At 36.2% G+C, this 26,326-nt stretch overlaps 1 protein-coding gene across 4 annotated transcripts in view; it reads right to left on the reverse strand.

Annotated features, from left to right (window-relative positions):
- GRB14 (growth factor receptor bound protein 14) overlaps window positions 1–26,326 on the reverse strand; it is a 104,872-nt gene that overhangs the window by 52,414 nt on the left and 26,132 nt on the right. The window contains exon 1 of one of the 4 annotated variants that reach the window (XM_010971392.3): window positions 4,042–4,260. The exons of the other annotated variants lie outside the window; for them this stretch is intronic. Within the exon in view, the coding sequence (XP_010969694.1) occupies window positions 4,042–4,104 (63 nt within the window). The 5' untranslated portion in view covers window positions 4,105–4,260. Of the gene's footprint in view, window positions 1–4,041; window positions 4,261–26,326 lie in introns of those variants that run through there. 4 annotated transcript variants of the gene reach the window in all.

Here is a 26,326-nt window from a genome sequence, read left to right on the forward strand (position 1 = left end):
CTGATACCTGAATCAAGACACCATTAAAATGGACGAGATGAGAGTCTTAGAAGGCTCCAGGATGGTACCACAGTCTGAGCTGGGACACAGACATTAGCCTTTGGGAAAGCAGGCAGGATCCTGGGGTCGTCTGCAGGCCACGGAGCACAAGACTGGGGGCAGAAGTGCAGAGGGACAAATATAAAACCCTGTTCAGAGCACCGGGAGAAAAACGGAGACTTCATACAAAGCTGGGACGCCGCCCTGCATCCGGGCCCTGAAGCACAGTGACCTCTACGTGAGCTTGCACTAATCTTGTGTGTATTTAACAGTTTCCAGGTAAAAATAATGATGTGATGATCTGTATTCTTTCATTCTTTACAAGATTGTTTTTAGAAATTCACAGCAATAATTCTAATTGTACGAGGAAGGAAATGAATATAACCTGAACTCTCTCTCGTATAAATGAGGGCATGGGATCTTTTCAAAAATGGCATTGCTCCACATTATACTCAAGAATTTTGGATTTTCAAAAGGCTTTGAATCTTAAGAAAAACATATTCTAAAAATTATCCCTTTTTTCTCTGATTGAGGAAGACAATTCAGGATTTTGTGTGCTTATGAAAATCTCTCTTAATTGTAGTATGGATAAAGAATGTAGAAATGCTTGTAAACATAATTTGCAAAACAATTTTAATCCAATAGAGATAGAAATTTTCCTACCCATAGAATCAGAATATGGACATCTGGTCTGCTGACCTTGCAGCCCTTCTATTAAAAGAATGTGAATTTTATACTGCACTTAGTGTGAACCTTACAATGCTTGAGCCTTTTGTTAACTCTCTAAGACCTTAAAATAGTCTCTTGATGTAATGAACCCAATTAGAGCACTGGGTAGAACAGTCTTTCCATCTCTCCCTCTCTCTCTCTCTCTCTCTCTTTCTCTCTCGCTTTCCCTCTCTCTCTCTCTCTCACACACACACACACACACACACACACACACACACACATACTCACTCACTTTGCTGCTTACAACTGCTTTCTGAATAAAACGTTTTTGACACTAGAGTATATGGGGCTTGGTGGAGGTACAGAGGAAGATGAAAGGATTTGCCTAAGATAATTCCAGACTAGAAGATGAATGGCAATTATATACCATAAGGCAATTTCATTAACATATTAATTTCAGGAGGTAACACATATCTAATATGAGAAACACCCTGGAAGTCACAAGACCTAGATTCTATTTCTAGCTTGCCATTGACCTTCTGGGTGACCTTGCATAAGTCACTCAATACCCAAGAGACTCAGTCTTCTCATTTGGAAAAAAAAAAAGGTATAACCTAGTAGTTATCTGAGAAAAATGCTATGAGGTAAAGGATTCATTCAGAACATTTGCTGAGGATGTGATCATTTCTGAGAGGTATGATGAAACTTTTTTCACTAGAACCTTGATTAACTAGTTCAAGGAAATCAGACCCTAAAAGAATTAGAGAAAGTCAAAAATTTCTTTCAAATTTACTTGATAGTCTGCCAAAATACCCTGGTCCTCAAAGATCAAAGTATATTTGATCTGCTACAAAGAAGACTCATACTATGTTAAAGGCCATGTTTAGAGTTCAAGTTCCAAACCAATTTCAGGAGAATCTTATGCTCACTTAGATAAGATACACCAGCTGATAAGAAAATTACTCCCAGCGCTATTAGGCGTTTTCAGAAATGCCCTCCGCCTTTTAAACAATTAGGATTCCAGCTGGCAAACTATTTTGCAAGAGCCACTCATTCAGGATGAGCAAACTTTATGCCAAACCTATGGAAAAAGCACCTGCCTTCCTGGGAAAACGAAAAGCTGCCCCCAAATTACTCTGAGAAATGCTTGTAATAATTTGTATCATCTTAAATTATGGTGCATATAGAAAATGACAAGTTAATTACAAGTGTGGAATAATTTCCTATCTTGGAAAAAAAAGGCATGGTGTGAGCAGAGGGGTATTTTTTAGCCAGAAAAATACTCAGTTCCTTAAATAAGAGATGCTAAGATTTTCAGAACAATCTTATACACAGTGGCTCCTTTGGGGGTTAAAATGTCGGGAGAAAGAAATAGCATGAGTACTTTCAGCAAATGATGTGCTAAATTATATGAACATTTAATATGTGTACTCACTGGAAAGGAATAACATGGACTTGGGCTTACGGAATTTTGACTTATGGAATTATTGTAATAGAAACCTGACTAGAAGTTTAATATAAAAGACCAAGAGAAATCACAATGATGTGTCCATTGGCAGCTCAGCCTAACATCAATTATAATCACAGCCTTCCAGAGTAATTTTGTTTTGCTTCTTACCAATCAGTGCTGCATGTTATTTTCTAGCCAAGTTTTACTCAGACCAACTTCCCCTAGACTAATAATGGCTCCAAGTCCTTGAAAATGATAGCATCTTTTTCAAATGTTTTATACTCTAAGAAAATAAGAAACTATTTAAATATTTTACTGTCATTATGAAAATATGAAATACACTATCTGATTCACAGAACTGTAGACACAAATAAGATTGAAAAAGAGTATTTAGTGAAAATCTCTTAACTATTACATTGCAGGCGAGGAAGTAATGACTCTAAGAGTTTAAGTGACTTGGCCAAGGTCACACAGCTAGGAAATGGAGAATCCGCTGATGGTATGCTTTCCACCACACCAACATGTCGTGCAAAAGAAACAAAAAATGCTGAAAGCATTTTCATTAATCCGAACTACAACATAATGGGTAAAGAAGGGTTCAAACCTAAGAACATAGATTTGATATATGCTAATGTATCTTTTCACATTCCCAAAGAGTCAGGGACTCTATATGGTCATTATTAATGCACTGCTAAGTCTAAATCAAAATAAAGATTCAAGCTCAAAGCAAAATATTTTTAAATAAATTTGCTAAAGATGAGAGAAAGGCATCAAGAGCGATAAAGAACAAATGTTGGCAAAATTATCATATACTATTTCACTGCCAAGTAAAATGTTCCTGGTGAATAAACAGTCAATTGGATAGGAAAATATACTAAAAACCTAAAAATCAGAAACAACAAAAAGAGACACTTCTTAAACAAAAACAGTCTAACTGTAAGATTTGTTATTTTCAAATAAATTAAACCATGACCTTTGACTTAATGAAATACACTAGTAGTTAACGATTAAAAGTTGGGCGTGGAAATAAATATTACCGTTTCTAGTGTCACCAAAACCACTGGAAAAGCACTGTGCCAAAATGTGCTTTGGTGCTTTCTCTTTCTACACAACAGGTTTGATTCTTTAAGGATTTCAATACCCTGCTCTTATTTGGTGTATTTTCAAGAGAAGTTTAGTATATTCAGTTTTACTGAAATGCTACATTACATGGTGTATTTGTTACTGTATAAAATAGGCTGCTGCAAGTAAGACACAGAAATAAACTTTACAAAAAACAAAATATTTTCACACACAGGACTGACTGCATTAATAATTAACAGAAAAGCCTTCTCGCAAGGGAATTTAATGGAAAGTTTCTCATAAGCAAGCTGGCAGAAACTCAGTAGAAATGGGTAGAAAACCAGAGGATAATAAACTGGTGCCATATGTTTTCACAGTAAAACAATTATATTGTCCGTTCAACAATGAAGATGGAGGTATTATGAATTACAGTGAAACAAAGAAACTGCTCTTTAGTAAACAAATATAAAACATAACAGCTAGCAGATTGCCTACTGAACTGAAGGCAAAGGGGCCTGAAGTTACAGTAAAAAGGAAAAAAAAGAAAAGAAAAAGCCTCAATACAGACTCTAAATCACATGCCCTGAAATCGAGACCAAACTGCTCTCACATGGAGCTTTTTTACTACAGAGATGTTCTTGCCCAGCTTTTTTCCCCTCAGTCTAATTTCCATAATCTATCTTGCAATCACCTAGAGCTTTAATGAATTATTGTCTCTCTCAGGGTATGTAATGAAAGTTTCCAACACATTAATAAACACAGTAACAGGAAAAAAAGAAAGCAAGAAAAAGAAAAGGAAAAAAGTAAAAGAAGCCACATACCCTTTTCTGTAGAACTATTGGCGTTATCGCAGGCAGAGTGACCCTTCTTGCACTCAAACTCATGCCTGCTCTTCTCAGAATGATCCCCTCTTGTAGATCATGAACGAAATGAAAGAGATCTTTTACAGTTACTCCTTGGGAATCTCGGGGCTCAGTGCAAAGAAACAACTAGGAAAGTAATAAATGTCACTCTGCTTATGTGATTCCAATCTACTCAAAGCCAATTAAGGATGGCTGTGGGACAGGACAAGGCAGCGACCAATCAAAGACCAGAAAACTCCGCCTTTGCCCTTGGAAACACATTCTGATACTTTTGTTTATGATATTTAAAGAACCAGATTAACAGGCACCTAGTTCACTTAACTTTTCTTTCCAAAACAGTGCAATTCAATGCCATTCTTTGTTGACTAGGCAGTTATGTCTTTACTAAAACATTTCAACATATGGCAGATAAGAAACTGTTTACATTGGTCTATTTAAAGTGTATAAATATGCAGATGCACTAAATTTACTTATGCTACTCATAAAATTGATAAATGGGTCGATTGAAACATATTATATGAGGCCCCAAAAATATAATCCTAAAGTTAGAATTGGTCCAAAAATGTTAATTTACAAGTTATAATAAAAGGCTTTGAATAGACATTTATGCATTTCATCTCCTAAACAGTTAAAATTTTTGTATCATGGACCTTTCAGCTACCCTTGAAGTTACACACTTAAGTATTCCTGCTAAATATTACCTTAACAATCAATCTAAATAATAATGTTAAATATAAAGATGGCATTAAACTACAATATGTGAATTGCAAATGCTTATGTTTTTAAAAAGCACTCATCTGTGTAATTGAGCATATTTCATTCAATTCAAGGCATTTAAAGAATAATCATGCTCAAAGCATTCTCAAAAATTTAACAGCCATTTTGCCTTTTTTCTTACAATAACTAAAAAATTGTATTCTCATATTTTTGAGGGTTGGAGAAGGGTCACAACTAAAAACGTTTCTGGGGAGGGAGAGGGATATAGCTTAGCAGTAGAGCTCTGGATTCATCCTCCAGTTCCACCACTAAAAAAAAATAAAAAACAAAACAAAATAAAATAAAAACATTTCTAGTTAACGAGAAAATTTTCAAAAAGGTCTAAATAAAGAGTAAAAGAAACACTCAAAATGACAAAAAGTATTGTAATATCAAAACTGATTCGAGTTTTTATAATTATAAAACCCCTCCTGACTGACACCCTCTCAGTGCTCTTCAGTCAGGACACAAGGCGTGACCCAGTGCGTCTGGCACTTCTCGATCACAACGTGGTGATTGTAGTAACAAAGCAAAATGGAAGATTCTCAGCAACTCAGACACAAACTTTCCATTTCACTATCTAGACAGCTACGAGGCAGGGTTCACTCGGGTGTGCTTTATATGCACGGTGATCTCATATTCCTCAAAAGAAAAAGAGACACTACAAACTCTAGGATTCCCTACTCCGAATTTCAAAACCTACATAGGTCCCTCACGATGGTAGCTGGGGGATGGTGGAGATTCAGTTCATAAAAAAGTCACAGACTGACCTAGTTTGAGGGCATGCATTTGGTCCTTATCCTATCAGGTTTCTCATGGTCTTTTGAAATAAAACTAGCAACAAAAGTCTACTTATACTGGGAGAAGAGTTAACATTTGTGAAGTGGAAGATTCCGGTTTAACCTTGAGTCACTGTTTTGGCAGGCACACATTAACAAAGCCCACAGTAACTACAAAATTTCAAGATTACTATCTACAATTTTTGGCTTTTTCTTTCTTCTTTTCTCAATTTAGTCTTTGAATATTACAAAGAAGCGTTATCTCTTGTCCCCAAAAGGGTTCCACCATAATCAAAGAAATTCATTCACTAAATCATGAGGCAAAGTACCCACTATGTGCCAGGCAGTATGTTAAGTATAGGAACATGCTATTGAATTAGATACAGTCACTACCTCATAGCAGAACAGAGATATTCATTTTTAAATTAAAAAAATCTCACTCAGTAGTGGGCTTAATCTAATCGTGATTAAATTCCAAGTACCAGAGGTGCACCAGGGTAGAAGAAATTCCACATCAGAGGTGAGATCACGGCAGGCTTCAAGGAGGAAACAACATTTGCTTTGCAAGTGATTAGGAGAAAAGAATACACAGAACTTGGTAACTAATGGAAATACATTGTGAGGTTCTCAAAGCTGACTGCAAGTTTTGAAGTCCAGGCGAGTGGGGAGGCAGAGATGCTGTTTTACATCATTCTATAGGAGCTTTTTAGACACTAAAATGAATCATTCACGTCAAAACAATGTCCAGGCTCTATATTCATTACAGTGCAACACACCTGCCGGTGAAAAACATCTGACAGACAACAATCTGCTAGAGTCTGATGGGCCATCTCTTTCGAACTCTTGAAAATTAATGTTTATAAATTTTCAGTGAAAACCGTGAAAAGCAAAGTGTGCCATTTTGTGACTCTATTTTGCTAAAAAGGTCTTTGAAGAAAACCTCACATACACTTTCCATAGTCAACAGGCTGAAAGACTAATGAGATGACATTTGCACTTAATAACACAGGCAGAGTCTCATTTTTCAGCCACCCTTTACAAATGTTCCTGGTGACTGTGCTTTATCTTTCTTCCTAGTTACTGTAGACACACTTTCTTTAATCATTATTATAAATGACTTGCATACTCACTAACCCTGTCACCTGAGCCTTAATTTCTTCAGCTGCCGTTGCATGGGGTTAAAAAGCTATGGCCAACAATTCTGGGATTGCTATGATGGTCAAGGATATCAATTTTGTGCAGGGCCTGAAACAGCCCAAAGCAGGTGCCGAAAAAGACTCCTTGAACTGCTCCTGCAGAGGACTGGGCCTAAGCTGCAATCCTCTTACAGTGAGTCACAGATCATTGTTTCCAAATTAAATTTTGATATAGCAGGGTTTCAAACTTAATACAGCAGGGTCAACAATGAACTATTATGGAATAGCACTGTATATGATTTTGAGTTTTTGCTTTATAGTTTGATAGAACAAGAGCAGATTTTGTCACTCAAAATATGCCTATCAAGATTTCGATGTGAATTAAGAGTAACAACAACAAAAAAGAATAACAAAAAAATACTATATAATAATAAATATTAAGATGATAATTAATAATAATTAGCCAGGCACTGAGCTAGTTCTCACTAAATCCTCATGACTCCTATAAGGTAAACAACAGGTATTCAACAGATAAGGAAACTAAGGCCACAAGAGCAGACAGTTAACAATGGTCTCAGATATAAGTGCATGTTGCAAAAACTCACCCCAGTTCACAAAGTATATAAGTCGATCAGCCAAGGTGAAAGCCACATCTGGTCCTCTCCCAGACACTCCCTTATTCTACTCCACAGTAGTCTCTCCCACACTGTACTGTAAAATTTGATGAAGTATTAGCATGCAGTGTCATCTTCACACTGCCCTTGTTTCTGATGTACTGAAGTATTTGTTTTACTAACTCACGTAATAATTATGTATTGGGGGCCTTAATATGTGTTAACTTCTCTGCTATTCACTAGGGGACTTCAAAGTTGAAAACTCCTGATCCCTGTGTGCCAGAGCAGCTAACACGTGGCATATGTCAACACTAAGTCGAAGCGGTGCACAAGGAGGGGTGCACAAGGAGGGATCCGGGCCACACGAGCGCCAGCCAACCTCTGGGTTCCAAGCCTGCCCTTCAGACTCTTCTCCCACTCAACATCAACCAAAGCTTCTTGGAGCTCCCCAAAGCACGTTCAGTTTCCACCTCTTTGCTCATAATGTTCACTCACTAAAATCCACAAATGTTTCAATGCCCAAGACCAATCACATCTCCTCTGAAAGTTTCATTGATCATACATCCTTCAAGCATCTCTCTTCTTTTTTTTTTTTCTTTTTTTTTTTCGCACAAGTCACCTTAGAATTGAGAGGTAGAGAAAGAGGAAGAGACAACAAACAAAGAATACATCTTAAGTGTTAGGCACTGTACATATGGTATTTCATTTTCTAACAACCCTGTAAAGTAGGCGTTATTTGTTCCCATTTTACAGTTTCAAACCACATCCATCTTTTCCAGACTGCCCCTTTACCCTTTGTCATGTACCAGTTTAGTCAAGCTTCCGCTACCGTTTCCTATGGGCAAGCAACTTTTATCATTTAGAATGTAGGTTTCTTGAAAGTAGGGACATGTCTAACTGCTCTTTAACTATCCCTCTGTCTACAGAAGTGGCTTTACACCTGGGGAAAAATGCTTAAGGATGCTTCCTGAAACCCTGGATCCCGAATGCTTGTCGGGCAGAGCTGTTAGCGTGCTCTCTCCTCTACCAACGCACCTGACTTCTAATGTTTCTTCCCTTTGCCTTCGGCCGGTTAACATTCAAGTAACTTATCTCCCTCAATAAAATCATTGGTTCTTATCATTAAAAAAAAAAGAATGTTTCCTGATACTAAGTCCTACAAATACTTCTTTAGCCAACCCATTGACCAGTCTCCTCCCTTACACAAAATACAGCTGCTTCGCCCCTCGGTCTTCCCCCTGCATACTGTGCTAATGGATACCCATTTGGGGTAGCTTATTGCTCTTCCAGACTCATTCTCTCCCTCAAAGACTCAGGATTAAACTTCATCCCTCCAAGAAGTCATTCCTCCATTTAAATTATATCATTCCTTATTTTGTACTTTTCTTAGGACTTAAATTTTTCCATTTCTCATGTCTTTCTCTGTCCATACTAATACATTGCTTTGATAACTAATAAATCCTTTCAGAGGCCCAGTTTATTGCCTAACAAAAATATAATCCTTAGGTTTTTGCTCTTACCTTTTGCTCTTTTGCTCTGTGGCTCCTAGAATACCTAGCAGGGTGCTCTCTGTACACAGTAGGCCTTATGTTCACTTACAGTCAATGTGGAAAGACTAATCACTCTGGTTACATAGCGGACAAGCCTCCTTTCTCGTCTTAACAATTGTTGCAAGCCTTATGATTTATTCTGAACAAAAGCACACAGTCTTCACAGGATCACTTGGATATTCTTTATCTATCTGGCATAGTTCTGCTAGCGGTCAGGAGTATTGACACTAAATATAAGTGTTGTCCTAAGAACACTGGTCTCAGAAAAATCTTAAAATAGTGGGTTATAGCACTTAATAGCAATAAACAGTCTAGATCTTTAGGCAAAAACCCAGTCCCTCAAGTTCTGTCAGCTCATCTTACTCTCAGACCCTTTGCTCCCCCAGGTGTATGACGTGGCCTTGGTTGTGACACTTGATGGGCCTGGTCTGATCCTGCCCCATCCTCCTTCCCCCTCCACTCTGACAGCTCTCTTCTTCCATCAAGAAGGCCTAGGATTTCTTAGTGATTTCAACTCTGAAAGTTTCTTCTTTTAAAAATATTACCGAGTGAGCTGCTTCTTTGAAAGAAAGTAATGACATAAGCTTTAGTGATAAATATTACCAATCCACAGTTCATTTAGGTATTTAAAAAGTGCCTATGAATTCTCCAGCTGACATAGCTTTCTAGGAGCATTACGTCTGCCTACCAGGGAGACATAATGTATTGTACTGTTGACAGGAGAGCAGATGGACACTTAAAAATAATTATAACAATGTGTTAAGTTCTTTAACTGGGTATAAATAAAGTGCTCGAACCATGAAACAGAAAGAGCTTAATTTCACCATGAGACAGCAGACAAGTTCCCCAAGTGGACAAAAGATTCAAGAATGAGGGTAATTCCAGGTATTGGAAACATATACAAAGATGGATCTGGAAAAACATGGGCCAGACAAGGATGGTCATTCTGTGCCACACTGAGGAGTCTGACTCGAGTGCTCAAGGGCAATGATTTCTGATAAGATGTGAATTTCACCTCACAGAAGACAAACTGTGGAATGATGACTAGAAGGAACAAAAACAGAAAGAGGGAAATGAGTCCTAAATGAGTCCTAGAGAGAAATGGAAATTACCAGACTAGAACGAAGTCAAGATTTCAAACATGACAAGGAGGTAGAAATACAGGATCAAGTGGCCAAATTCATTAAGAAATATAAATTTAATTAAATTAAATTATATTTATCCCTGTATATGAGCCTGCAACATAAATTATAATTAACAAAAGTAGAGGCTATAAAAAGATAAATGTCTTATCTATACTCTTCAAGTTTCATATACTTCAAGATTCTCTGAAGAAAAATAGTTTAGATGGAGAAAGTAGACAGAAAACAAGCAGCTAACTTTCTTCATGTCCCCCAAACCTTAAAATGACAAGAAGAATGAATCAGAGAAGGAAATGAACAGATAATTTCTTTGCTAAGAAAGAAGAAATCTTTCTTTTTTTTTTTAAACTGTGCTTGGATATAAGAAAGGTACCTTCAGTAGACCATAAATTAAAAGAATTTCTAGAAGCTGGAAAGTCACTGGGATTAGATTGATAAGAGTACAAGAAATTACGGCCAGAATTTGTGTATAAGAGAAATGATGGTGAAGGCAGATCCAGAGAACTTAGGTTTAGAGTATATCTAGACAAAATATAGACTCACTTTAAATACCATGTAAACACTTAAGAGAAGAGGAATGCAGAGGCTGAGGAAACCCAGAACTTCCAAACATTATTATAAACAAAGCTAAAAACTAATAAATGGTATAGAAGATAAGATTGAGAAAGTGTCTCCCATAACGTGAAGGGAAAAGTCAAAGAAATTAAAAAGAAAAAAACATGGAGGAAGTCTAGAGAGATCAACACACATAGACTCTGAGTTACAGAAAGAGTAAGAAAAAGAAGTACGAGAAATAAGAAAGAAAAGGCAGAAGTCCTCTGAGCTAAGTTCCAAATTATAAACTAAAAGTGCCCACAGGTGGCTAAGTAATTGAATGAAAAAGGAGTCATGCTAGACATTTATTGGGAAATGTGGCAACTTCAAAGAGAAAAGATAAAATTCCTAACACTTTCTGAGAGAGAAATTACTGTTGACCTGCAAGGATTGAGAATTAGACTGGCATCAGAATATGATCCAATTTCTTATCAATACTCTCATGAACATAGCATGAAAACCCTTAAAAACTAACAGAAGCCAAAGGCTGTCAGAAATCCATCTTTGCAGGAACACCCTACCTCTGCAGCAGTGGGAAGTCATTATATTAAGAAAAATTTCACAACTTCCCATTTCCCTTAGCTTAGAAGAATTAAAGACTGAAAAAAATTTGAACACAAAAAAGGACGAGTCTTTTTAACTTACTACTTGAACTATGACTGTCTTCTTCACGAACCTTCCATAAATATGTTCCAAGAAAAACTACTGCTTTGAAGACGAATAATAAAACAGAGCAACCATCGAATCTGTACAAACATACTATGAATGGGAAGAAAAGGCATAGGAAAAACAAATGGCAGATGAGAATTACTTGCAAGAAAAGTATGGCCAAAGAACAGATAAAATTTAAGATCATACATTAAATCAAGATTATAAAATCATTAATGAAGCAAAATCTTATCTTTCACACACAAAGCAGAAAATTAAAAGCACAGGAAGAAATATAAAGACAATAAAAGGAGAAGAAACATCAGCAGGTAGAGTTTAAGAGATTTAACTGCTAGGTATTGAAATCTATAGTGAAATCAAAGTCAAGGTAAACAGATGAGAGATACAAGAAATGCAACCAAAGAGAGAAGAAAAACTGTTTTAAATTTAAGAAGTATTAGAAATAGAGAACTAAAGACAAGTAAAGGAGACTGATACACATGGAACTGGAATCTCCACAGAAGAAAATTAAAATAATGGAAAAGAACAAATACATGAAAATAAAATACAAGGAACCTTTTTTACAATAAAATACCTATTGAAGGGCACACTCCTCCAGAGAAACTCATTTTAATGGTCAACAATAAGACACCCTAGTAAAGTTACTGGACTTGAAATTTAAAGAATCCTTTGGACATCAAAGCAAAAAACGCTCTTATCAGCTTATAAGAGGGAAATTAGTCTCTTGCAGGATTTCTCCAAAGAACATTCAAGTTTCAGTGGACCCCACTGTCCTTCTAGTAATTCCTCTGGATGGAATAATGCCCACAACATCCTTGGGGAAAGAAAATAGAAATGAAATTTTTATATCTAGCCAAACTCATTGATTATAAAGGTAACAATGTTCAAAAGTTTTGAACGTATGAAGGCACATAAAATCTTGTTCTCATGGGACATTCTTGAGAAACTTAACAGAAGATAAACAGCAATCATCTAAGGGATAAATGGAACAATTAGAGTAAAAGGACTATATTAAATACCAAGATTAACTGTGGGACTAAATCCCTATTTGATTATGTTGCTATAATAAAATATAAATAATATAAACCTTAAAAATGCAGAAATGATAAAACAAACAAAGAAAAAGTTGAAGGAGGGAAAAAATGGAATGTTACTGAGATCAAAAGATACTATTTAAAACTGATAAATCACATGAGAATTTAACTCAATTATTTTATTATATTAAAATCAGCTGGTAGAAAAGGGAGGCAGAAGGGGAAAAATACTAATTTTATTATTGCTCCTTAAAGGGGATTAATAGATAATGCTTAAAGAAATAAGAGGCCTATGGGTTTCCATACAGCTATAGTCATAGTAACAGAAAAATAAGCCTTTCCAATTAAAAGGACACAATGCTAAGAAGGCAGAATACATCATACATTTTTTTCAAAACCTATAAATTTAAAACATAATACAGAATAGTATAACAACATTAACACCAAATTTCTGTTATGTCAATAGACGTTAGAGAGTCAAACTCATCTTTCCATCTGAATGGCAAAGCAGATTCCACTCTATTCTGTGGGAAAGAGACCCCCCCATAACCAAGTGACTGAGAAGGTTTAACAACAAAGAATGGGGATGGAAGCTGACAAAGGAATAAAAGAAGGAGGAAGGGAGAAATGGAGAAAGACCAGAGGGAAGGAGGGAAGGAAAGAATGCAGTGGTCAGCATCAAGCGAGATTGAACTCAGGCCTGAAAAGCACTAAACAAGCAATGAAGAAAACTTTAATGCTAAAAGATATGATTCACAATAAAAAATATATTGATTATGAATACCTAGGTGTTGTATAATACACATTTGTAAAGCATACCTTATAGGAGGTATAAGGAAAATCAGACAGAAACCCAATATTAACAAACTATTATCCAACTGTCTCAAACCATGAAGTCCTAATCTCTGGAAGCTGTAGCTGTGTATATATTAGCTTACATGGTAAAAAGGGCTTTGCAGATGTGATTAAATTAAGGATCTTGATAAGTGAAGATCATCCTGAATTATACAGGTGGTCCCAAGGTATATACAAGCATCCTTATAAGATGAAGGCAGAGAGGGTCAGAGTCAAAGACGGTGATGTGCCAATGGAAGCAGAGAAATAGAGATGTAGAAACAGAAGCAACAGTCAGAGTGATGTGGGACCAAGAGCCAAGGAATGCAAACAGCCTTTAGACTCTAGAAAAGGCAAGTAAATGGAGTCTCCAGAAGGAATAAGGCCCTGCTGACACTTTGATTTTAACCCAACGAACTAGTTTCAGACTTCTAAAATTATAAGATAATAAAGGTGTGTTGTTTGAAGCTACTACATTTGTTGTAATTTGTTACAGCAACAATAGGAAAATAATATTTCCCCCTTTTCCTCCAAGCTTCTTATGCTCTTTTCTTTTCTTACCCAGATTCCTCTCACTGGCCTTTAGACAGAGCAAAGCCCCTAGATTTAAGAACAAAAGACATTAAAATTTCTCTCCAGCTAAAATATCTATCTTTTCTTTCTTTTACCAACAAACTTCTCCAAATATTATCTAAGGCTTCTACTCTGAAGGTTGTAATCCAACCATTTTACCAATGATCTTGCAGCTAAGCAAAATGAACATTTTTCATCCTCCTTTCTATTTGTCCTTCAGCATATGTGAACATTCTTGGCTAGCTTCTCTCTGTTGACTCTCATTTGGCCAGCTCATTCAGTCCAAAGATTTCAATTACCAACATATAAGCAGATGCTCATAAACTTTCATCTTCTGCTCAGATATCTCTGTGAAGCAATAGATTCATATATTTAATTGGCTATTTGATATCCCCATTTGGATGACTCAAATGCATCCCAAACTCAAAAAGTCCAAATCAACTCACAATGTCACTATCTGACACCCAAACCTGGTCTTCTTCCAGTGTTTCTAGCTCAGTGAATGGCACCACCATCCATCTACTCAGTTGCGAAAAGCCAGAAATTTGGGAGTAATTTTTGACATGTCTCATTGTTCACACTTCATATCAACTCTATACCAAGTCTTGTTAATTTTATTTCATAACTATCTCCAGAATCAATTCATTTAATTTCATCTCTTATAGTTCACCCTAGAAATTAAATGAAAGCCTCCAATCTTCATGACCACACACCTCTGCTTCCACACTGTCACTGCAATAGCCAATAGTTGTGTCCTGATAGATTCTCCCTCCTTACAGTTTTACCATGATTATCTGCCTGAGTCCCTCAAGACAAATCTCTTTATGCCCTTTTCCCTGTTTACGTCAGTTACTCCGAGCCCAGCGCTCCCAGGTCATCTATGCGCAGGCCCTCTACTCTCCGCCTGGGACAGTACATCCCCTCCTCTCACCTCATCACGCACACTTCCCCAAATGCTGAAATCCTTCCACTATGCCTCTGGATCTCACAGTTAATCATGAACAAACTCTCACAAAATTTAACCTCTCCTCTCAACTCCCCCTTCATTCTGACTGAATCTTGATTACCACTGAAGATCACTGTCCCACACTTCTCATGGCCCAGAGGTGGGCAGAGCTTCTTCTTGCTCCTCAGTGCCATTTTTAGACAGATTTGCCTCCCTCTTTTCTAAATTTACCTAGCTTTAAATCTTTTATCATTAAACTACACCACCCACTACTCCTCCTTGTAGGAGTTATCTTTGGTCATCTCAGATACTGTCATGAAGAGATTGAGGTTATCCATCCAATCAGAATAAACAGATGAATATCCTCAGGAAGAAGATGATTTTGAAAACTTCTTCAACTTTTTATACACAATGTCCAACATTTGCTTTTAAAAAATCGTATTTAAAAAAAAGGCTTGGTGGGAAGGGGAGAAGACCATAGAAAAGGATCTAGATATTGGAGTTATCAGAAATGGACTTCAAAATAATTGTAACTAGTGTATTCAAGAAAATAAATGACAAAATGGAGAATCCACAAAAGAACTCAAAGCTATAAAAATAAATACAATCAAAAGCTCAAAATATGCCCCTAATAGCAGTTTGAATATATCCAAAGAGAAGATTAGTGAACTGGAATATCTCAGTAAAAACATTCAGACTGATATAGAAGAGCAAAGAGGGAAAAAAAGAGCATCAGTATGTATGAAGCAAAGAAAAAAGATCATGAGGGCAGCAGAGAAAGAACTGAAAAAAAAACATTTAAAGAACTTTCTTTATATGATCAATATACTCCAAAACTGAAGAAACCCATCAAGCCAAAGAATTAACGAGCATTACGTATGTCAAGCAGATACATAATTTAAAATAATAACAATAACTAGGCTCACCTAAAGACAAAGGAAAAATCTTTGAAGCAGCCTGAGGGGGGAAATGTCTTTGAAAAATCAGTAATAAGATGGACAGCTAATTTCTTAACAGAGATGACAGAAGTCAGAATGCTAGGAAAAGACATCTATAAAATGTGAATAGAAGATAAAGCCAATCTAGAACGTTAAACCCAGTGAAAATACCCTTCAAAACAGAGACATTTCCAGTCAAAGAAAACCAGAGACAATTTGTCATTAGCAGAACAGCATTAAAATACATATAAAAGGGAATTCTTCAGGCAAAAGGAAACTGATTCCAGATTTTTTTTAATGCAGAGTACAAGGAAGAGCAATAGAAAAAGTGAATATGTTGGCAATTCAAAATGAACTTTGAATAAACATATTAATGCCTGAAGAAGTTTAAAATATGTATAGGATTAAAATACATCAACACAAAGGGTGGGAGGGCAATAGAGTTAACTGGATACAATAGAGTCAAGGATACATGTTACAAAGTCTAGGATAATCACAAAGGAAACAGTAAAACAGCATAAAACTACACACTAATAGAGTGAAATAGTTAAATAATTTTAATATACTTGATTAGTCCAAAAGAAGTCAGGAAGCAAAAAATAAGGAACAAAATATTTGGCACAAATTAGTAAAAGTGTAAACAATAAACAACCTGAAGTTGTAAAACATTGTACTCATTTTTACAAATTTGAAATTGAAATAATTTCTTAATAGATTTTCTGACTGTAAACATTCCAGAGAAGTTCAACAAAGTGGAACTTTTCTTATTTGAGGGAGATTTCTTCTTTACTGGTGCTGAAAATCACACTTGTTTTGTCTTCTTGGGACTCTAACATGGTTAGGTGACCTCATATGCATTTATGCATTATAATCAAACTGTATATTAACACCCAGAGTTTAAAATGATTACACTGAATTCAACTTATAAACTACAAAAGGTTTAACCCAATTTCAACTTCCATCATATTTTTATTCTAAGTAAGAAATTTTTATTTAGCCTAATAATAGTTTTTTTTTATTCTGTCTTTTACGAATTGTGACTTAAGTATGCTCTGCAATGAGATGAAATGACATTTAGGAAACTATTACTAATACTAATGCTATGATGTTAGGTTTAAAGTGAATCCTTATTTTCTAGAGCATTTAAATGCAATCAAAAGCTTTATTTAAGAAGTGAAACTGCAGATTACACATCTCAAATACAGTTCAAATGGGGTTCAAATACAGATCGACTCAAAAGAAGACGATCTGTATTTGAACCCCAACTCTACCACTTTGATAGTGTGATCTTGAGCAAGTTACTTAACTGCTCAGTGCCTCAGTTTCCTTATAGTAAGACTATATGAAAATAATAGGCATTATTCATATGAGCTGCTATTATAGTTGTTGCTGGTGTTGTCACTGTTGTTAGTTATTATTAAGTTGGAAGACTTGAGTTTTGGTCCCAGGTCCTCTACCAGCTCTCACAGTATCTATCCTCTGCAAAATGAAGTATTTGTACAAAACGGTCTTTAAGAATTTTTTTCATTTATAAGGAAAAAAATAAATATAAACTTGAAAACACACACTCATTTCCTGAAAGAAACTAAAACATGCATACTTATCAGAGCTCTGATTAGAAGTCAGTCCCTACAATTTAAAAGTTCTTTTCAGAAGCCTTAAGTGTTTTTCTCTTAAGCATCGTCATCATTGCAAACATACAAAGGAATATGTCGACTTGCCACAAATCAATGCCACTCTGCTGACTGAAGACACAAAATTATAGCAGCTCTTTTCCCAAATATTATAAATCACACATAAAAAATTGACATGTAATGCCTTGCCCTACTCCTCTTCTTCATATCCATCAAGAAACTAGGGTTGCATTTATAAAAGTTACTTACTTAGTTACAGGGAATGTTGCAATTTAAAGAATAAGATATTTTATATCTTCAATTTCATCAGTGGAAAAGCAGTTAGAAAAGAGAATGCATTTTGAAATAGATCTCAACTCTCAGTAGATTTATTATGGTCAATCCCAAGTAATAAGTCGGTTCATTTCCAAACTACGTACACTGTGAAATAAGTTAGATAGTATAAGAAATTTCATTAAAATGCACAATATTTTCACTTACAAGCATTATTATATCTGATTTTCATGTCATGCATACACTCTTAAAGGAAAAGGACTAAAAGCTAAGTAACTATATCCCAAATACTTGACAGTATTCCTGTGTCACTAGCAAGTACTTACAGCTATTCATAAAAATCAATAAGTGATCACATAACTGTTATTAAAAACCTCTAATCAAAATAGTACAAAGCACAATTATGGTCACCAGCCAGCTCCAGCAACAACAACAAAAACACAAAAAACAAAGGAAAAAAAAAAACAAAACCCCGAAACCCTCCAAATCTGTTTTGCTCCAGGTGAAACATTGCAATGCAGCATGACTGCAATGCCTCCATTCACTTATTCATTCAACCATATTTACCAAGCACAGGTTACACAAGAGACATTGTTGAATCTCAGTAAATTACAGATGAGTATGACAATAGTTTCTAAAGTCACTTCTGCAGTATGCTAGGAGCTCTAAGAGATGTAGAAATCCTGTGCTCTGGGCCACACTGAGAGTTACAGAGGTTGCCAAAGGCTTAGTAAAGGAAGACACTCTGGAGTTGGACCTTACAAGAGAAGGATTTCACTAGGAGAAACGGGAGTCAGGGAGAATTCCAGGCAAAGGGAATAGCATGGGACAGATTTGGGAAACAGAGTAATATATTTTAATTAGAATGAATGAATATGTAGAGAATAGTAGGATAAAAGATTGGAAAGTTTTACAGCAGCCAGACTTTTAGACAACTTGAAAATTAAGTTTAAGAACCTGATGTTAACTTTGTAGGCAATGGAGACCCAATGAAGATTTTTAAGGAGTGGTGACATGACCAGAGTTCTTCTTTGGGAAGATTAATCTGGCAGCCATTCATCAGATGAATCCACGTGGAAATATTGTGGATACCACAGTTTTCTTGTACAGACTTCTACTGTATAACAAACTGTCACCTTGTTATTTAACATTCTATCCCCCTTTTCTACATATACTTTTACCTTTTCTCTGTGCTGATCTCTGTATTTGCCATATAACACAGACTACAGTACCCAAAGAAGCCTTTAGAAATGAGCTACCTTGAGGAAGACCAGAGTCATGTCCAATAACCTTCATGCTAAAAACAGCCCAGACATCACTTTAAGAGCCAGAAGTCTATATTTAGATTTAAGTGCCTTGATCAAAACGATAAGCTTAGAGAAGCAAGGCATCTAAAGGAGAAAGTATAATTACCATATTGGGTACTGGCCTCCTGGGGATTATAATTCCCACTTTATAATAATGCAATTGATGATCAAAGATGCTAGAGGTTAACTAGCTCAAAACCACAAGGCTGACATAATGCTTGGCAAAATGTGGGCCCAGAAGGGGAAAACAGAAGAGAGAAAATAATGAAACACATAATGTTCTCTTAGCTGAATGAAAGACTGTGAACTTGATATTAAATGAGCCAACCAAGTACAAGGCAGGAATAGTGAGGGTTTTTAAAGACAATTTTTAAACATATTTTAGCTTCCCAACAATAAGAGAAAAACTGCAAAGCTTCCAGAGAGGAGATTAAAAACCAATAAACAAATCAAAACAAAAAGCCTTACGAATATACAGGACTCAAATTGGCAACATACTTTTTCCCTTCAAAACTGGATGCTGAGTGACAATGGATTAATATAGTAAAAGTTCTGTGGGTAAAACTATTTTGAACCTAGAATTGTATACCTAGCCAAATTAGTAAACAAGAGTGAGGGTGAAGTGAAGACATCCTTAAAACTAGAGCCCTTTATCAATGATAGATGAAAATACCCTTTCTGTTTCAGGCATGGTGCTGGGTACTCATTATCTCAGGAGAACGACTCTGCCCAAGACAGTTTTTCTGCATAAAAAACTTACAGTTTCTTAAAGTGAACAAACTAATTTCAGTTTAGTGGAACACTGTATCCCCCAAACATGCTCAACTCCAGTATTTCTATAAATGAGGTATTTTTTTTTAATACTGGAACTGACACAATAATGTAATATTGTTTATATTGACCAACTCTCACACCACAGACTGACAAATAACAAATAACTACTGGTGGTAAACAGAAGGAAGGAAGGAGGGAGTCGGTCAGGCAGTGAATAAGTTGAAATTCCAATAAATAATTCAAGCCAAATATTTTTACTCATCTTTATTTTCCCCAATTCAGAGTCTGCTAATCTTACTGATCAGAAACTGATATTTAGGATTATCTTCCAAAGCAAATTTTTATTTGAGAGATCAGGACCAACTATGAAGAAAACTGCACCTGACATAAAAATGTTCTCATAAAAAGGACTACTATCACGTCGGACAGGGGTACCATGGAATCACTGCAGACAATGCCAGAAGGAGGTGAGCACACAAAGGATCTTCTCAGCGACGGTGCTTGTCACAGCAACTTCTGGTATAAACATCCAGTTCCAAAGGGAGTCCTGGTATGTGCTTAGGACCTCACTCCTACTCATTCCAATCCTTCCTCATTAAAACCACATTACTCACCAAAATATGTCCAAAGCTAAGTAAGACGGTCAACTTTTCATCAACTGTTAACAGATAAATCTGTTCTAGGCCTCACAAACCTTCTGCAGGTAACAGGATTTAAACGTAAAGCCACCTTTTAAAAATATTATGCCATGTGGGAAAATGATTCTATTATTTAAATGATTCATTTAAGGGTTTTATAAAGACAAGACAAGTAATGACAACGCCCAGCCAAGGGTGGGCAAGTAAGGCAGAAATGTTGCCAATGTACCTCATCTTAACAGCAGCAGCCTTATGTTCTCTCATTAGACTCTCCTGAGCAGACTGATGAGAAATGCTGAGTTAAAAAAGGGCCAAAGAATTTCTCCACTCAAATCAACAGACCATCTGGTCTGCTATGCTGTTTCTGCCAGCGGTCACAGCAGAAACTTCCAGAAAGCAAATGTGGACATCATTATAGAGCTGTATGTAGGTGGAGAGAGAAAAATATTCTTAACTGCAATTGTGGGAGAATATGCATTTTTTTTTGACCACAAGTTCAAATATTTATGAGGTGTGACTATGAGATAATGATCCTGATTTAACAACTATACCAGAACATACGGATGCAGCAAAGGAGTGAAATCCTCCAGAAGTGACTGTCTCGGAAGTTATTCAGGTAGATCTCATCATGCGGAGCTTCCATCCAAACTGTTTAAAATAAACCTGTATTTTTATTTTCAGCCACCTTTATCCACTTGACAGTTTATTAAGAATGGAGAGACCATTATTTTCTGGCCTCCATGGGGAGGAGTCGCAAGCTATTTTAAGTGACATGGTTCTAAAGTCACTGCAGTAGTTTTAAATGTTCAGCTTGCCGCAGGGAAAGCTATTTTGAGAAGATGGTTTCTCCCAGACACGTTGATTAAAATTCCCAATTCAGATAAATCATTCCCCAAATTTCTCCTGAAGAGCATTCATTAAATGGTAGATATTAGTTGCACGACAAATCTGAGGCAGGATCACACATTTGGTGTGCTGAATGTACCCATCACAGCACATAGAGGTCTTTTCTGGAGTCAGTGTGTACATTACAGGCATTTTATAGTCACTGAAATATAAGACTGTATTCCGCTTTTATCTGTAGTGATTTATGATTGCTGTGTTTTTGCTTTCACAATACTGTCCTACTAAGATGTATTTAATTCAAATTACAACTACAATAATACCTTACTCTTGGGAAAAAATACTATCCTCATTATACTATTCAACTTTGAAGTTTCAAAAAAAAAAAGTTACAGAAAAAGTTTTAGACATCGTATATCCTAACTAACAATGTTACTCTCCGCAAGCAATTTTTTTATTCTTCCTAAGGAATACCAAGGTGTTCAGGTCAAGCAAGAAACTCAGAGCCTAAAATTTCCTAGCTTGAGTGTTCACATCATTTTCCAGAATTTGCTCTAAACAAGTTTTTGCTATTTGTCAAAATCAAATGGTCTTCAGGAATTAAGATCAGTCACCAGTGGGAATGGTTAAAAGATTGTGATCAATCTCTAAAAACAAGCCAGTAGTTACAAACTTTAGAGCAGTAACACCATCACCGGAATCAATGTCACTTCCCAGTGATTACCCTCAATGAGACTACACTCATTCAGATCTATCAATTCCAGGATAAAATAAATAACTAAATTGTATAGCCTTAAGCCACACCCAAATGAAGATAAATCCAATAGTTTGGAGCGGAAAGAAACAACAAAACCATTATTTAGATTCTACTAGTGCTCACTGACATTTAATTTCTATCCCATATACAGTACATAGCACCCTGGCACTGGATGAATCCTGCAAGACTTAACATATGTCTTTCTAGTGTATTACTTCATCCGCACCTATGGCTGAAACTGTTTTCACAGTGCTTTGTAAAGGTGGTTTCACTTTTTTTTTAATTTTCACAAACAAGATACAATCATATTCTTCATTTTGTGAAAAGAAAATGTTAACTCCATTATTTTGGCTCTAAATAAACACTGCACTGGTTCTGTTCTAATCCATATTTGTAAAACTGCCACTTGATTTATTTTGCAAACATCTACATCATGTGTAATAACACAACAATACTTGGTTGTAATCCTGTATCAGTTATGCAGTCTGTTGACCCAGTAAAATTATTTGGCCCTAATGAATGACTATCAGCCCTTAGAAATCGCTTTCAGTTCTAATATTAAACTGATTAGAATTAATACATAGAAATTTTTGTGTATTTAATTGAGAGTTCCTCTAAAACCCAGCAGTTGCTCACTTGCTGGCACTTAAAAATCAGTTCTTCCTCTTCTTCTTCTTCTTCTACATCAGTCTTCTGTGTAGAATGTAGACTCTCCAAGACTAAGAGTGGAAAAGGAGTACAGAGGGAGATTATGCCAACATTTGCTTCTTCTGTCAGTGTCTCACTAAGATGCCTTCCACCCCACACCATTAAGTAAGCAGTTTTGACCAAAACATGGCACTGAAAGTGTCTACTGGATGACAAAACTCTTAGAATGTTTCATGAGTCAAGAAAAAAAAAGTCTTCTCTTCCTTCCCCCCGCCCCCTACATCAATTAACACCTCCAGTAGGGCCTTGGGTCCCTAATACGACCTTAGTGCCTTAATTTTAACATACATTCTCTAATAAAAGAGGGAAAAGGAAAGGGCTATTCTGCCCAAGTCCAACTGAGTCCTGAAACACCATCCTACACCTATTTTGCTAATTTTCAGAGAATTAGGGGACAGATGTAGGAAGGCCTGGTTTCCTCCAGTCCTCTGGCCTTGGGGCAGTTCACTTTGCTACCACTCCCTACTGATCCTCAGAAACCATTTCCTGATCCCACTGCCTCCTCCAAAGCAGCATCTATTGTTCTGGGTGGCTGAGTGGATGTGCTTGGTAAGCTTGGCTCAGAGCCTCTGCTTCACAGGCCACTGATCCCAGTGAGGTCTCTGGGACCCAACCCTGAACAGGCAGCTCTGACTTGGAGGCCCTGCGTCTTGGGCACCACCAGGCTGGGATCCAAGCAGGTGGCTGGCATCAGGCACTAGGCACACTGCGTTCAAGCAGCCTTCGTCTTCACAGTCTGGCACTAGTGTGATGGCAACTTGCTAACAGTCTGAAAAATTAAAGATAGAGTGTGACACTATAGAGAGATCATCGGAAAATCTAGGATCTACTCTTGCCTCCATGACAGTTGATAAAGGATCATGGCCAACTACTGGCAAGTAATTCAATTCACTTGGGTCTCAGTCTCTACATGTGTAAAACAAGAAAAAAAAAATCATTAATAGGACCCCTTCTGCTAAAAGCTTATGACTCTAGATCAATATACAGTATTTGATTTAAAACCTTTAAATTCTGTTTAGATGCATTAAAAAGGTGGAAAAAGATAAGGTACCCAAGATTTCAGCAGGAGTTATTTCTAAGCAATGGGACTACACTTTTCATTTTTGTTCAGTGGCCTGGTTCAGTGGCTTTTATTTGTATAGAGTTTATAGCTTTCCACAATATTTAATAATTTAAATAAAGATGAAATATTTACTTTAAATTGAAAATGTAAAATAAAATTATATTACTTCCCAACTAAAAACTGATGTTTAAGATCAGGCAGGAAGAATTTTTCCAAATCACCAAATGTTCCTCATGCTGTGTTTTGTGTTGTGCAGACCAGGAAGCTGTTTTAGCAGAGCCTCCTCATGCACACATACACAAAGCACGATGGAGCTATTTAGTCAGCATCACTAACTGAACTGCAACTAGCAAAGTCTCTGAGTAATTATTTTTGTATAATGTTGAAGTATATGCAGGGAGAATAAATTCCTTGAGGGCATCATCCTTATTTTGAATCACTGAATGCACATTTATTGCTGAACATACACGTACAAGACAAAAGTTACAGAAATCCTTTAAAAGTCTCAAGTCCATCAAAACTTTTCAAGATGTATACTGATGTGTGTTCTCTTTTAGAAAGCGGCAAGACTTCCTAGTGCAAACCTGACTATTCACCACAGATATTTTAGGACACATACAATAAAACTCACCCTCTTCTCTGCTTACTTTGTATGTGTTCTGCATGTAGTTGAGCACTGTACTTACAGACTGTTTTTTCCAGATGTGGAAATACTCCTGGTTTACAGAAGTCAGCCTAAATAACCCACCTCCATTTTTCTTATTACATTTCCACATTGTGCTACTTCTCTCATTGCACCTCAGCTCTGCCTCCATGCCCCTTCCTCTGTGCTCTGTTCCTCCCCAATCTTCTGCGTAATCCCCATGATAATCCTTGAGTTTCATAAAACTGTGACTGCAAGTATACAAGAATGAATCCTAAATTATAAATTAACACAAATCACTTTACGATATACAGTGGTCTGTACCTTTTAAAGTGTTTCCATGTAAAGATATCCAGAGAGACTGTCAAGCCAAAAGACAAGGTAAGTAGGGTATACCTATAAATAAATACACATTTATAGTTATTAATATTTTCATAAGTAAATATGGGGGATGTATGAAAGACATTAACAAAAGTGCTAAACCAATGGATTCAAGACTAAGAGCAAACTTTCTTGATGAATAATTTTAATATAGTTTTATATTGTGAATTATACGTATATGTACTCAAGAGAATAAAATTAAAAATTAAATGGCTAAATGAATGAATGCACTTTCAATGAATTTAAAGTTTCAAGACTGTAGTGTAATTCATTTTCTCCTCCTTTTCAAATTCCCCCAAACAAGAACAATAATCTTTCCATCTACAAAGAGATCAAGGAGCAGATTGAACCACAAACTTTAATATATGAAAACATAAAATGGCTAGAAGAATAGTAGATGACTTAGGAGAATGGAGGGAGGTCAAGCCTAAGGGCAGAAGCAATGAGAAGCAATCCATTATGTCCTGCAAACTCCTGATATGTTCAGATACTAGAAATATAAGGTATGTACAGAAGAGGTGCTGTTACTAAGTATTAAAAAAAAAGGTTATGGTCTGAAATTTTGTACAAAGCATCTTTATATTCCCACATTCTCCTTCCCCATGAAGAAGAGTCAGGGTGCTACTTCTGCCATGCCCTAGTGGAGAGAGAGTTCTACAAGAAATGGAGTTGGAGAGGCCCCAGGGCCAGAGGAGGCTGGCAGTGAAAACCTATATCCCAAATAATAAGACACCCACTCTCCAAGCACTCTGTCCTCACCTAGCTCCCACACACTGACGGTCAGACTTATATCCTCAAGCAAAATACTAGAGGATCCCTGTCTGAATGAACTAAATGGCCTCAGATAAGACCTTTACAGTCATGTGGGTTTCCAAATAAGCTTGATTAATAACTGCTCTACCATGAAAACTACTAGCCGACAAATCCAGTTCTCAATAATCATTTTATGAGCTCATTTTTAAATATGAGTGGGCAGCCAAAAGTCAACAGACATTTGATGAGTATCTCCATCACAGAAGAAAGGAGCACAACAAATAAATAGAGGAAAAAAACAGACACAGTGCTTGAGACAGAAGATAACATCAGAAAAGCTATAAATGATACCCAGAGAGAGATGGCAGAAATTGCATTAAGATACTATAAAAATTAAAAAGAAATATTTAGAATAAAACAAGGGTTCTTAGAAATTAAAGATACAATTATTGAAACAAAATGTTTATATCAAAATGGAAACATAAATTGAGAAAATTACCCAGAAAGTAGAACAAAAAGTCTCAAAAAAAGGATGAAAGGGGAGAAATTTTTTAAGTTAGATCAACAGGTTCAACATCTGACTTAACATAATTCTGAAACAGAGAAGAGAAAACATGAAGTACAAATATACCACAGTAACATTACAGAAAAATGCAAACAGACAGATTAATCTCCATATTACAAAGTGCCCTACACAATAAAATTTCTTTAACCTCAGATCATAACATTCCATCACTAAATTCTAGAACATCAGTGACAGACTATCTTAAAAGCCCCAGAGAAGAACAAACAGGTCACAAAGGGCTGAAATTTTGAATGAACCGGAACTCTCAACAACAATCTAACAATACAAGACAATAAATAAGTCTTTAAAAGAGTAAAAATGACTAGCATTCTATATTAA

This window comes from Camelus bactrianus, chromosome 5, assembly GCF_048773025.1.
Source record: "Camelus bactrianus isolate YW-2024 breed Bactrian camel chromosome 5, ASM4877302v1, whole genome shotgun sequence".
In the NCBI taxonomy this organism is placed as follows: domain Eukaryota; kingdom Metazoa; phylum Chordata; class Mammalia; order Artiodactyla; family Camelidae; genus Camelus; species Camelus bactrianus.